At 30.8% G+C, this 13,600-nt stretch overlaps 2 protein-coding genes across 2 annotated transcripts in view; one reads left to right on the forward strand and one right to left on the reverse strand.

The window, feature by feature from the left end:
• The first annotated feature begins 269 nt into the window (after nt 1-269).
• LOC139504018 (GTPase IMAP family member 8-like) lies at nt 270-3,616 on the forward strand. Its single transcript, XM_071294072.1, has 5 exons — nt 270-340; nt 946-1,554; nt 1,975-2,005; nt 2,554-2,628; nt 3,533-3,616. Exons 1-5 carry the CDS (start codon nt 270-272, stop codon nt 3,614-3,616), a joined length of 870 nt encoding a protein of 289 aa, XP_071150173.1.
• A 4,452-nt stretch (nt 3,617-8,068) lies between these two features.
• Nucleotides 8,069-13,600, reverse strand: part of LOC139503881 (electroneutral sodium bicarbonate exchanger 1-like) — a 56,985-nt gene continuing 51,453 nt past the window's right edge. The window contains exons 20-25 of the mRNA XM_071293864.1: nt 13,522-13,594; nt 13,033-13,101; nt 12,269-12,595; nt 11,465-11,682; nt 8,569-11,028; nt 8,069-8,394 (exon numbers count right to left, since the gene is read on the reverse strand). Coding sequence (XP_071149965.1) covers nt 10,920-11,028; nt 11,465-11,682; nt 12,269-12,595; nt 13,033-13,101; nt 13,522-13,594 — 796 coding nt within the window. The 3' untranslated portion in view covers nt 8,069-8,394; nt 8,569-10,919. The remainder of the gene's footprint in view (nt 8,395-8,568; nt 11,029-11,464; nt 11,683-12,268; nt 12,596-13,032; nt 13,102-13,521; nt 13,595-13,600) is intronic.

A 13,600-nucleotide genomic window follows, 5' to 3' on the forward strand; every position in this document is an offset into this window, starting at 1 on the left:
ACGCATTTATATATCCCTTATATGGAGTAGTATATAAATATAAATATAAACCTATTTGATAAATTCTATAAATAAATGCAATAAGTATTGGATGTACGTGAGTAAACTATTCCATATATAAGATTAAATAGTTTTTACTGAATATTTTCCCTGGATATTCAGTATCAACATAACAGGAATACTTCCTAGACTAATTTACATGAAAAATTGAAAGTTGAATTGAAATGAAAATTGAAATGAGGAGTTTATAAGCATTGTAATATACAAACATGACTGTACTTCAAGAGAAGACATTCCACTGGGCCGATGCCACTTCTGGTGGGGATTTATTTCCCCGAGGGTAACACCAGCCCAGTAGTTAGCACTTCTGTGTTGACTTTAGTTATCATTGATATGTTCATCATTATAAATTTACTGTTAACAAAACTTTGAATTTTGAAAAAATAAGGCTTTTCTACCTCAGGACAGATTAATTTAGCTGTATTTGGCAAAACTGTTTAGGAATGTTTGGTATTCAATGCTCTTCAACTTCTTATTTTATTTGATCTTTTAAACGTTTTTTAATCGAACGTCACTGGTGAGTCTTTTGTGGCCGAAACTCGCATAATAATCTAAATTTTTAATCATGGTATCTATGATGAGTTTATTCTCTCATGTAACCATTTTGATTTTTTCCAAATTTTAGTTGCTGCTTGTGATGCACAATTTTTTGTTTTCTGTGTGTTAATTTTATCTATTTTTTCAAAGGTCGGTTTGGTTAATGAGAATTTCCATAATGGTGTAGTTGGGATTTTTTTTTATAAGAACCGACTTTTGTATTGCATCATTGTATTCTTTTGTCTCTTGTTTTGATTATATAGTTTTTCATTTAGTGTTATCATTTTTATTTATTTTCATTTTCATGTAAGTTTTTCTTTTGAATTTAGCATTTATTTATTTTTTTAGCTACACTGATATTACAATAGTTTTGATAGGAACCATTGGAAGCGGGAAAAGTCGTACAGGCAATACAATTGTTGGATCTGAGGAGTTCACGCATGAAATCGGTTCAATACCTGTGACAAAGAAAATAAGTCATGTTGAAGTCGACATACCAGATTCCGAGCATGATCAGCTCCATCTCACAGTCATCGACACACCAGGGTTAAAAAAAATTGAAGAATTCAGTAAACTCCAAAAAGAAATTAAACGTTTAACACGTGGTTTGTGTGTTTATTTGTTTGTTATACCTTTTGGCAGGTTTCAATCGGATGATGGAATTCTTCTAGAAGGTTTATTTAAAAAAGAAACCAGAGTTGGTTTAAGGACAGGGATAGTGCTTACTCGCATGGCTGAACTGAATGGTTATACACCTGATCAGTGGATTGAGAAAGTCGCTACTCTTAAAAGGGTTATTGATGACAAGCATTTGCAATTTATAGCAATAGAAAATAATCTTACTGACGGACAATCACTGAAGTGTCTCATTAAGTTAATCAAAGACCTTTACAACAAAGAAATTCAACATGATAATAGTAAAACAATCACAGTTACATTACAGGAAATAACAGACAGGTTTGGAAAAGCCGGGACTCAGTTTTTCTGCGAAATTTGCGAAAAACAGATAGAACACGAAAAGGGAATGTTTTGCTCATCATTACCTTTTTTTCCTTCTTTTCCTTCTTTTGTTGGTCGGAAATAAAAGAGACGTGTCTGCTCTGTTCAAACAGTAAAGTGGATGTATAAACATTATAGACAAATAGTAGCAAACTTCTCAACGGACAATATAATATTATTTGAAATTCCAGGCATAAATGTTTTTAGATATCATTGATTATTCCTTAATAAGGACACCTCCTTCAAATATAATTATATAAATACCATTTGTTGGTTTTTCAAAATCATTAATATCTGGTTTTATTGAACAGTGATTTCTTTTTGTTGAAAAATTATTTAAAAATTGGTTGCAATTATATAAAACATTTTAAATTTCAGGGTAGTAGTGTATAATTACATAACAGTTCTGGTTAGTATCGTGAAATATGGACTGCCCAACGGACAGTTGTATTTACTAAGACAATTGTTTTTAAAAATCTCTTTAAACCCGGATATCATGAATGCAATACTTTGGTGATGAAATTAAAGATATTATAAAAAAAGAAGATGTGGTATGATTGCCAATAAGACAACTATCCACAAAAGACCAAAATGACACAAACAGTAACAATTATAGGTCACCGTACGGCCTACAACAATGAGCAAAGCCCATACCGCATATAGTCAGCTATAAAAGGACCCGATAAGACAATGTAAAACAATTCAAGCGAGAAAACTAACAGCCTTATTTATGTAAAAAAATGAACGAAAAACAAATATGTAACATATAAACAAACGACAACCACTGAATTACAGGCTTGTTTGTTTCACTCGTAATGTTCATCATCTGACAGACATTGTGTCACGTTATACTGCCCAAACAAAGTTATGAAGAGAGACGATTAAAAATGACTAGTCTGTTCCCCGGCCGTTATTGAAATTCTTGACAATACTTGTTAATATTTGTATATTCCGAAGGTACACTGGGTATTGTACAGAGAGGACCAACCTAAATTCTATGGACATCATCATGAAGTGGTTAATCCATACAATGTATATCTGTTTAAACTAACTAAGGACATTATTTTAACACGTCTTATATTGGTGGTAGCTATTATCGTCGTCTGGTCTTATAAGTACCAAACGTGACCAACATGTATTCCCGAAATTGACTGTTTTATATTTTGCGGAGTGTGATTTCGCATAACTATAGGACATTTCAGGGTACTTTGCTATACGAAATTGATGTATTTAGTTATGATCTTGTATTTGTAAATCTTATCGGATATGATTTACAAATACAACATTTAAATGAGTTGTAGGTTGTATAGTAGCTGTTATTCTATTTTTTTAGTATTCTATTTCACGACCGACACTCGGCTAACCGAGACATTGGTCGGTTAATCAATATTGAGTGTGTGGTTATATGGGCGATTGGTCTGTTAATCGGGTTGGTAATACGTCTGTTAAGAGTAAAACGCACAATTTATTGTTAAACTTTAATATACAGATTTTTGGCATATTATAAAAACAAAATCAAAAAAAGAAAAGTGTCTGACAAAATGATATCTATCATACAACATTTCCCACCTGTAAAAACATTTCATAGTCTGCACAGTTTTCAGTAAAACTAAAAGTCGTCGCGTAGGTATGTTTTATCATATGTATGCTTATACGCATAGCAATTTAAAATGAGATGTTATTGAGTAAAAAAAAAATTGACAATGAATACGGTGCAACAGTATCTTTCTTGTTCTCTCTTTTTTAGCAATGCATCAGTCTCTTCGGATCTTATCTATTATTCTATATTCAGCGTCTCAATCCAGATTCTCATGTATACCACGAGAGTCCGGATCGGGGTGTTGTTTATTTCTGTGCTATTTAAATTGTTATGTCACTTTTCTTTCAATTTTATTTATTTTACTCATTATTCTTTCTCTATTTTTCTATATTTTAGCATCCCAATATATTTTACTTAATGATGTTGAGTTACATTACGACGTTTATCTCTGATTTATATACTGGTTACCAATGTAGATGACAAATTGGTGGCATTCATGACAATTAAACAGAATCCACATGATATATGCGACCATTCTTGGATAAAATTAATATTACTAAAATATTACTTTTTGAAACCATTTTTATCAATTTTCATTTGATATCAATATGGTTAACAAACATAATGCTTGTCTTTTTTCGATGTTCAAATTGTTGCATGCAAGTAAATTCAACCAACGTGTCATTTTGTGTACTTTATGTGTGTGCAAAATGTGTATAAATTTATTGATGAGTAACCCGCCTTTTCATTTTAAAGATCGTGCATTGAAGCTAGAAAAATAATAATTACACCACTGCATTCGATACATTGAATTGTTTTGTTAGACATGAATAATTTATATGATAACAATATATTTAAATAGTTTAACATTGAAACATGGTGAACTTTCGTTGATTTTCTCGTTAACACCTGATTAACAGACTTTATAGCCAACCCGATTAACAGACCAACCGCCGATATAGCCGCATACTCAATATAGATTACCGACCAATCTCTCGGTTAGCCGAGTGTCGGCCGTGTATTTGTATGTATTAACGTAAGATAATTAATCGCACAGTTCATTTATAAAATTTTAGTGTTAGGTAACGTAAGAAATACCGACATAGCTAGATAATACAATCAATTATCTAATTACTTACACAATTCTATATCAATAATATTATCATGATTATATTATACATCAAATACCATAATTACCAACCTGATTTTAAACAATATGAAAAAAATGAAATTACCTATGGCTTCACTTTTGTAGCGTTAGCATCGTAGGATAATGCACGTTATTTTGGTGGTGTTTTATTTGCGGTCCTAGATTTTTTTTACGAGTTCGTATTTATTCTGTGGTGACATGAATATCAATTATGTAATCATTTTATATACATTTACTGTTTGTAAGAGTACGAGTCATTCTAGATACTACGAATTGTGTGTCCCATGTATATATTAAATAAGCCGTGTTTGGCACAACTTTTTGGATTATTAGATTTTCGGTGCTTTTCAGCTTTATACTTTTTGACTTTCTTTACTAATTTGATCTCGGCGTCGGTGGTGGGTCTTTTGTAGACGACGTGCGCGTATGGTGTATTGGATTGTATCCTTGGTACCTTTGATAACAATTAGCATATCGAAAAGTCATATTGTAATGTGTATTTGTGTATTTCTCTGTCCTTGATGTCCTTGCATTTATTTGTACGTTAGTCCTGTCATGTAATGTGATCATTGTAGTGTTATATTTAATAATGTAATAAAAGCGGGAGGTTTGGCTTGCTGCAAAACCAGGTTAATCCCGACATTTTGTTTATCAAAATATCCTTTAACAAGTCAGGAAAATAGCAGTTGTTATCTTATAGTTCGTTTCTGTGTGTGTCGCAAAGTCGTTTTAGTTTTTTATTTCTCTTCAGTGTTTCTGATGTTTCGTTGTTTTTCTCTTACAGTTGATGTATTTACCTCAGTTTTAGTTTGTACCCCGTATTTGTAGGGTTTTTTCAATCGATTAATGATGACTTTCGAACAGCGGAATGCTACTGTTGCCTTTATTACAACATGTATTGATCCTATGATAGGAAATAAATATCACTGGTTCAGACGTACATATAAATATAATTAACAGTAATTTGTGGGATACTAAAGTAGATATTTCAACTGATATGTAACAATTCCATCTTTATGCCTTATATACCATGTACTGTAGTACGACACAATATTAAAAACTGACGAGGAAAGTAACACCTGGCCACCGAATGCTACTATTATTATTGTAAAGCCAAGGTGGTCATTTGTGGTCTAACAGTGCAGGCGATTTGGTGTCACGATATCTCAATAGCACGAGTTCGAATCCCGGCAAAGGTAACACAACAAATTTGTGAAAGCAAATTTATAGAACTAACATTGTTGGGCTGATGTTTAGACGAATTATATATAGAGAATGTGCACAGCCACTGCTGGTGATTCGATGAATAAATATATTGTAGAGTTGTCACTGGTTCAAACATACTTACAAATATAGTTATTTCTGTGACTGAATATTGCATTAATTTGTAGTATCCTTTACAATACATATTTAAGTGGCTCTATAACAATTCCATATACAGGCCTTATATATCATGTAGTACGTCTACTGTATTACGACGCCAGCTTAAAGCTGACAGAAAAGGTAACACTCAGCCACAGAAAGCTTTATTTTAGTTAAGCCAAGGTGCCCGAATGGTCTAGCGTGTGGAAGGCGATTTGGTGTCACGATATTTCAGTAAAATGAGATAAAATCCCGGTAAGGGAAAAAAATTGTGAAAGCAAATTTACAGATCTGACATTGTTGGGCTGATGTTTAGACGAATAATACATATTAACATGACATAGATATAAACATTCACATTATTTAGAATATGTGACCTTACAAGATACAACCAGATTACAGAGTAAAATATCAGTAAATGTTTACTCCCCTCTTGTGTACCTTTGAAATATGATTAATCATTAACAAGTTTAAACTTTATGATCCATGTTTCTTTTCCTATTCGTCTCTGTATAACTTAAATGATAAATAAAACCTGTAGCAGCAAGGACAATATGAATTTTAAGTATGTAAACACTCTATTGTATTCGGTAGTAGTATTGTTGATCGTGATATATTTTTATAAGTACAGTTTTTTATTCAAATTACAACGAATAACAAGTTATGCTAGGGTACCACTTTAAACTACTAGTAATCAGAATTATCACTAAAACAAATATATGTATCCTGCTTAAATGACCCTTTGAATGTTATCATTAAAGTGTTTAAGGTCATCATATTACTGTATAGAACGAAAAACACATGATTTAAATAAAACTTGAAATTTTAATGATATTGAATCTTAATCTTGTCTGTTGTCGGTCAGTTAAGTTTATTCTATTAGATATAAACAGAATAAATTTAGTTTAACTAAATAGAAATATATTTTTATCATCCTATTGCTCGTCATTATCGATAACCGCAAAACACAATTTGATAAAACTATGGGTACGGTATACATAAGTAGAAAGATAAATATGTGAGCATGTCAAAGTGCAAGTATCCTTCATACTATTCTCGACTTGACTTTCAAACAGTTAATTTTCCCCAGTATTACGATACTGACATGAAAATATGGAATTCGTTTTTATTTTAAATTACGGTTATAAAATTTCAAAATCATTAGAAGTAAGGAATTAATCTCCCTCAAGCAAAGCCCTGGTTAATTGTCCAGGTTTGTCCTTTTTGGTTGCACCAGTTCCTAGACATTTGTAATATGATTTGGATTGTAAACTATTTTGCGTTGTGTATCGTATAATACTAAGGCTTTCAGGCCTTAGGAATAGACTACCTTAGCTGTCATGATTTGGTAAAACTTCTAGGTCCCAAATGCAATGCTCTTCAACTGCGTACTTTATTGGGTCTTTTGAACATGTTTTCATTCGGGCTTCATTGGTGAGTCTTTTGTAGACAAAATGCACATCTGGCACAAATATGAACTTTCAGTCCTGGTTTCTATGAGGAGTTTATTTATCAGTTATAGACCTTATTGTATAAATGCCCACTCGGTTCAGTAAAACTTGAATCATCAAACTGTATAATGGCCAAAGTGGCCCTAAAACTAAAATGAAAATGTTCCCAACTTTAAAGAATCAATTTTCAGCCACAAAAAGATTGTCATGTATGTGACATAGCAAACAAATGGAATCATCAATTAAAACCATTCTGTATTTCTGTTATCACAAATACTATAAGAAAAACGACAGGTGCCTCATGAATTACGGGATCTACTTTCCACTTCAAAAACACCCGAGATAATCCACAGATTTTGATAGGGCTTGTGTTACTCAGTCTTTAGTGTCCTTTTGTTTTTTGTGCAGTTGTTTTCGTTGGTCTTTTTTTTTCTTTTCTAGCCATGGCGCGGTCAGTTTATCTTTTTCTTATGAATTTGAATCTGCCAAATCCAGCATGTAGGCAATTTATTTATCAATTTTCATTTGTTTTTAACAGCAAACAATTGTTTAATTTCAAAAGTCTGAAATAATGAAAGCTTTGTATAGTGAAAATGCTTATAAAGGGATACTTTCAACTTTCCATAATGGAATTTCCATAAATATATCTACCATAATTTCAGCCACGCCTGCATATAGATTAAATATCTCTGGTTAAAACGACATTACACAGCTTGCATTCCCTGTCATGAATTCCTAAATATAGTGTTGCTGCTTACAAGGAAGCTATTGAACTATTGAAACTAATATTGTCGATATTATTTAATGTCCTTTTTGTGTCTTCAAACTCGTTTAAGTTCATAACTATCACGTTCACATCACGTTCACATGATGATTTGTCTGTTGATACACTTTCATTTACAAAATTAATTTAGCAGGTAGTTCTAACATTATTATGTCTTTTTAAATCAAATAATAACATCCACCATAAAAAATTATATCCTGTTTTATTATTTTAAATCAATAATGGTTATCACATACATAATAATGAAAATTCAAAATGAATATTCATAACAATTTGCATATTCTTACAAAGTCTTGTGTATATTCAAATACATGTTTAGCATAAAATAAAAGCTCCTTGTTGATTTCTGCAAAGCAAAAATAGAATATAAATATAATGATATGTATTATTGGATATAAAGCCTTGTTTTTAACAGTTATCCATGATTTTACCAAATGTAGCTAACAAAAGTTTGCTTACATGGAAATAGAGCCTGTGGCTGAAAAATTGATATAAAAGTTATTTAAACAACCTGCAGTGGCGGATCCAGGAATTTTCATAAGTGGGGGCCCACTGACTGACCTAAGAGGGGGCCTGCTCCAGTCACGCTTCAGTGATTCCCTATATAAGCAACCAAATTTTTTCCCAAAAAGGGGGGGCCCGGGCCCCCTGGGCCCCCCCCCCCCCCCCTAAATCCGCCTCTGACCTGTATCAATCATTTAATTGACACAGACTCTTTGTGACATCTGAAAAATTGTGCTCATAAGAAATATTTGATAATGAGTGATTTTCTGGTTTCTTTGGTGAGTTTATTTACATCAATGTAGCATAACACATGTCTAGCTGTGAAATTTCAAATTAAAATATTTATCATTAAAAAATTAAAATAATTATTTATGATAACAGAACATAACAGCTTAACTGTAGAATTATTTCTCAGTAAATATATACACAATAGCAAATGCTCAAATAAAACAATTTTAATAAGTTTATTTATCATATTAAACCTTAATTTATATGGTGGGATCAACCAAAGTGATTTTGAATTTTTTCTAAATTAAAGTGATATTTCCAGTCAGAATATAATTCCACCATCAGTATAAAATGCTTATATGTATAAATCATTAAAATATATTTACAGGTGTAATTTGTTTATTCATTCAAATTAGTTAGATCAAATATCCATGATTTGTTCCGCACAGGTAGGAAAAGGCAATGAGAAGTAAAAATGCAGGTAATAAGCTTTAAATGAATAAGATAATAAGATAAAAATGTATAAAGCTTTAATTGAATGTAATAATAAAATATAGCATTTAAATATACAATATTTTAAAAAATATTTTTTTTAATTTATTGAAATTTGTTGTTTTAAATGTAATATACAAACAACATACTGCACTTCAAATATAACAATAAAAATATCTTACATTAATGACTAAAATTAAAAAAACTTAATTAATAGCAAAGATAAACTAATTGCACATTTGTTTTTTTTCTAATAAAAATCATTGAATTACAAGAAATTAATTATTTAGCAAAATCAAATAGATTCTTATATACACAGATGTAAAAAAAAAAGTAACTAAATTTATTTTTAAAATCAGGGTCCTTATGTTAAAATGAAGCATTACAAAAATAAAATTCTAAGTTAAATATTTGAAAGTTGAGATTCCATCGCATAAGACATACTAACAGGCACAGATAATCTGAAGCATATTTTGAGGGTTATACCGAATGCCAACATAAAACATGTAACTTCATTCTTACTGACCTAACGGTTTTAATCAAACTAAATAAATGAAAAAGATCTAAAACAAGTAAGCAAACTACTTACATGAGGGTCACATGAATTTGACTAGCATTATGTAACAATATGAACATATTATGCTTAAATCATTTGAGTTTTATCCTAGAATATTATGACCAATATATTACACAAGTTCAAAGCACTTTGGTTCGTTAAGGGAGATTCATAAAATAATATTTTCATTTTAAACAATTACAAGGTAATAGTATTTAGAATTAAAAACACAGATCTTTTATACAGCTCAGGATTATAAAAAAAAAGATTATTCAAGATTTATACAGTTTATAATAATTTTAATAAATATGAGATTCAGATTTATCTGTTTTGCAAAAATAGAGTATTTGTTTAACTGCATCAAAATTTACTTTGGCAAGACCTTTGCATTGGATAAAAGTATGATGTAAGAAATTGTATGTTTATTTGTTCTAGATCTGGACTCAAATAATGATAAACTCAAAAGAATTGTTTCAAAGCAGTTAGAAGTTAACATGTAGGACAACATCTAGCACTTGGAAGACTTATTTCACTCTGAAAATCTCAACTGGCATTTATAAATTTCATAAACTTCACAAAAACTATAAAAATATATGCAATATTTTAACAATATGTAAATTGTCCATTATAAATCTATACTAAACATATCAGTATCTTATGGTGTGCATAATACAACAAACAGTACATATAACTAAACTAAACATATGAGTAAGTAAAACTATACTTAAATATCTGATCAACATGGGAAAACTAATATTCTTTCTTTAATTTTTAAATTAAAACTGCCTCAACTGAAGTCAATAATTAAGTGTAAATATAATTGTATAATCATAATGATACAAAACAAAACTACAAAAGCTTTGGATGGAAAACAGATTTTTATCTTCAGTAGAAATTTACAATCATCTTTTGAAATACTACAATTTCTGACTAGAAGCAGTGAAGCACTAAAATGAAATTATATATAACATTTTACATAAATTATTTGCATTACATCTTTTTCACAACCAGGAAAAGACCTATCATTTAAATGTTCTTATCCATCCTCCACTTAAAAATTATACATCAGAAACGTTTAACAAATTTTAATTTGCATCTATCCATCTTCACATACTTAACTTTAGAAAATAATGAATTTTCACATTTCATAGTTTCACATTTTCAAGATTCACATTTTAAAATTGCATGTTTTGAAGATTCACATTATGAAGTTTCACATTTTGAAGTTTCACATGTGTAAATCAATGAAAATGTATCTAAACCATATCATCTTCTTCATGTTCTTCTTTCAGAGGAGTTCTTTCATCTTCACCCACAAAAAAAGAAGTCTTTTCTGCAGCTTTCTTTTCTCTTGATCCATTTTTCCTAAGAAATAAACAAAGAACATAAAAAAAATTCAGGTTATCATTGATGCATGAAATAATGCAACCATTATACTTTTGTTAAATTTCAGAGATTTAAGCCCAAAACTGCATTTTACCCCATGTTCTTTTTTTTAGCCATGTCAGCCATGTTGGTTGGCAGGAAGGTTCATCAGAAACATTTTGAAAGCATATACCTGAATATTGATTGTGGCCGAGTTTGGTTAAATTTGGCCATGTTGGTTTGCAGGCAGCCTCATCAGAATTTTTTTTAAAACTAAATACCTATAAATGTTAATTGTGGCACATAAGCCAATTCTGTTTGATTTTTTCTTTTGTTCATTGTGTCGTCAATCTGTCAGTAGTTCGAAAATAGTTTTTGATTTATCCTCAACCCTTTTTTCTTGTAATTTCTCCCCCTCTTTTTATCATTTCCATACCTATTGTGAAGTCCTCCATTGTTCTGGTCGGGATCTCGTATAACAGGCATCGAGTCACGTCTGACTTGTAACCAGATTCCTGTTTTATTTACCTCCTCTGTAATATTCACACGATCCTGGGCAAAAGGTGTCTTAGTACCACCAAATTTATCTCCCTGACCATATATAGTTTTCATTTCATTCAGTCTTCGCTTTTCATCACCAAGTAAACTTTCAGTCTAAAAAAATAAATCAGAAAATATTGGGTTATTTCTTATAACAAAATATTTTAATTGGATGTTATTATTACTATACAAAAAATTTAATATTGTAGGTGGGGCATAAAAAACATGGAGTATAATTGCCAATTAGACAACTCTCCACCCAAGTCATAATTTGTCAAAGTAAACCAATATATGTCAAAGTATGGTCTTCGACACAGAGCCTTGGCTCACAACGAACAGCAAGCTTCAAAGGGCCCCAAAAATGACAAGTGTAAAACATTTCAAACAGGAAAACCAATAGTCTAATCTATGTAAAAAAATGACAAACACTTATGAACCACACCAACAAACTACAACCACTGAACATCAGGTTCCTGACTTAGGACAAGTGCAAAGAAATGCAGCAGATTTAAAATTTCTAGGTACCAACCTTCACCCTTATCTGCAACAATAGTGTAACATCACAACATAGAAAGACACTCTATAAATATCAATTGAAATGGCTTAACTCAATCAAAAGACATATAAACACAAACAAGTAAACAAACACTGAACAAATAAATTTAATGGTCTATGGCATAATGTAAATGAGTTTCCTTACTTCTTCATCGTCGTCATCATCATCTTTCAATTCTTCCTCATCTTCTCTCTTCTTTTTACTATCATCAGGCATAATATCATCAAGCCATTTCAGTTCATCGTGAGTGAAGACTTTTTCTATTGCTTTTCTGACAAAGCATGTTCCCAAGACCATCACAGGGAAAACGATCGAAATTGATTTAGTGGTCTTAATGGCCCATAAAACAGCCAGACAAAGAATTTGAATTAGAGTAAATAAATGTACTCGTGTGGTTTTAACATGGCGTAGGAATATGTGATCTGGTTGATATTTGGTTGGCATCAACAAGATTAAGATTCTGTCTGTCAACTGAAAGTAGAAAAAAAAACCAGAATTACAATAAATTTTTTAAAATAACTCAATTTTGCTGTTAGTTTAATGTTGGTGTTAAACATATTCAAACTTGTACACAAATTTGTCTGCCATTATGTAAATTCAAACAAGATCCCATAAAATTTAACATCACAAAATAAAAATATCTACGTCTCATTTATAAAGTGATTGTTGCTTGACGTCAGAAAGTTATTGGAAACAGATCCAAGTCCATACTGATGTTATGCCCATGTTAGAGTCTTGGATGATTTTGGGGTGGGTTCAAACCCAATTTTATATGATTCAGTAGGGATTCAAAATCAAATTTGTAGAAATATAGAGTCAATAAAATAAAATCTACAAAATACTCACAGAATGGAAACTTTTGTGAGTTTTTAATTAAAAGTAGGTGCAAAAATGTTAGTAAATATTACCTGCATGCCTTTGAGAGCAGCTACACCCATGTATAAGAACACACCATATAGGACAGGCATAGGAATTATCTACAAAAAAATCAAAAATTTAAAGATTATACACACAGAAAAAAATATACAGGAAGAAAATTAGTACAAAAGTATATTGTTGAAAAAGACTTTAATTTATAAATGTGTGATACGTTGGACAACTCGACACTATATTTAGCCAAATTTGTGATTTTTTGGGGGGACTGGGGGGATTTTGAAAATCTCATCAAAATTTGTTACGATTAATTCATAAATGCTTTTGTGCATTTTCAATAATTGACATTGTTGAAACATGAACAATTTGCAATTTCATAAAGTTTTGGCTAGAAATAATGCAAGTTTAAATTTTTTAAACCTATCATTTTGCAATGGATATACACTTAAATATCATACTTTAATATTTTAGAATTAGGAATTGAATTGGTGTATCTCTTTTAAGGAATGATAAATTAAGATTACCGTTAAAATTGGTGTCATAAATACAGACAAGCCACTCAATATTCCCACCAATAGTGCTGTAACACGCTGTTCCCTATAA

Source organism: Mytilus edulis, chromosome 14 (assembly GCF_963676685.1).
Source record: "Mytilus edulis chromosome 14, xbMytEdul2.2, whole genome shotgun sequence".
Taxonomy (NCBI): domain Eukaryota; kingdom Metazoa; phylum Mollusca; class Bivalvia; order Mytilida; family Mytilidae; genus Mytilus; species Mytilus edulis.

Excerpts from the sequence above, each read along its gene's own strand:
- LOC139504018 (XM_071294072.1), top strand. The coding sequence starts at position 270 with ATGACTGTACTTCAAGAGAAGACATTCCACTGGGCCGATGCCACTTCT. Across the intron at positions 2,006-2,553 it reads ATAATTACATAACAGTTCTG|GTACACTGGGTATTGTACAG; the intron begins GTTAGTATCGTG and ends TATATTCCGAAG. Across the intron at positions 2,629-3,532 it reads AAGTGGTTAATCCATACAAT|CATCCCAATATATTTTACTT; the intron begins GTATATCTGTTT and ends TCTATATTTTAG.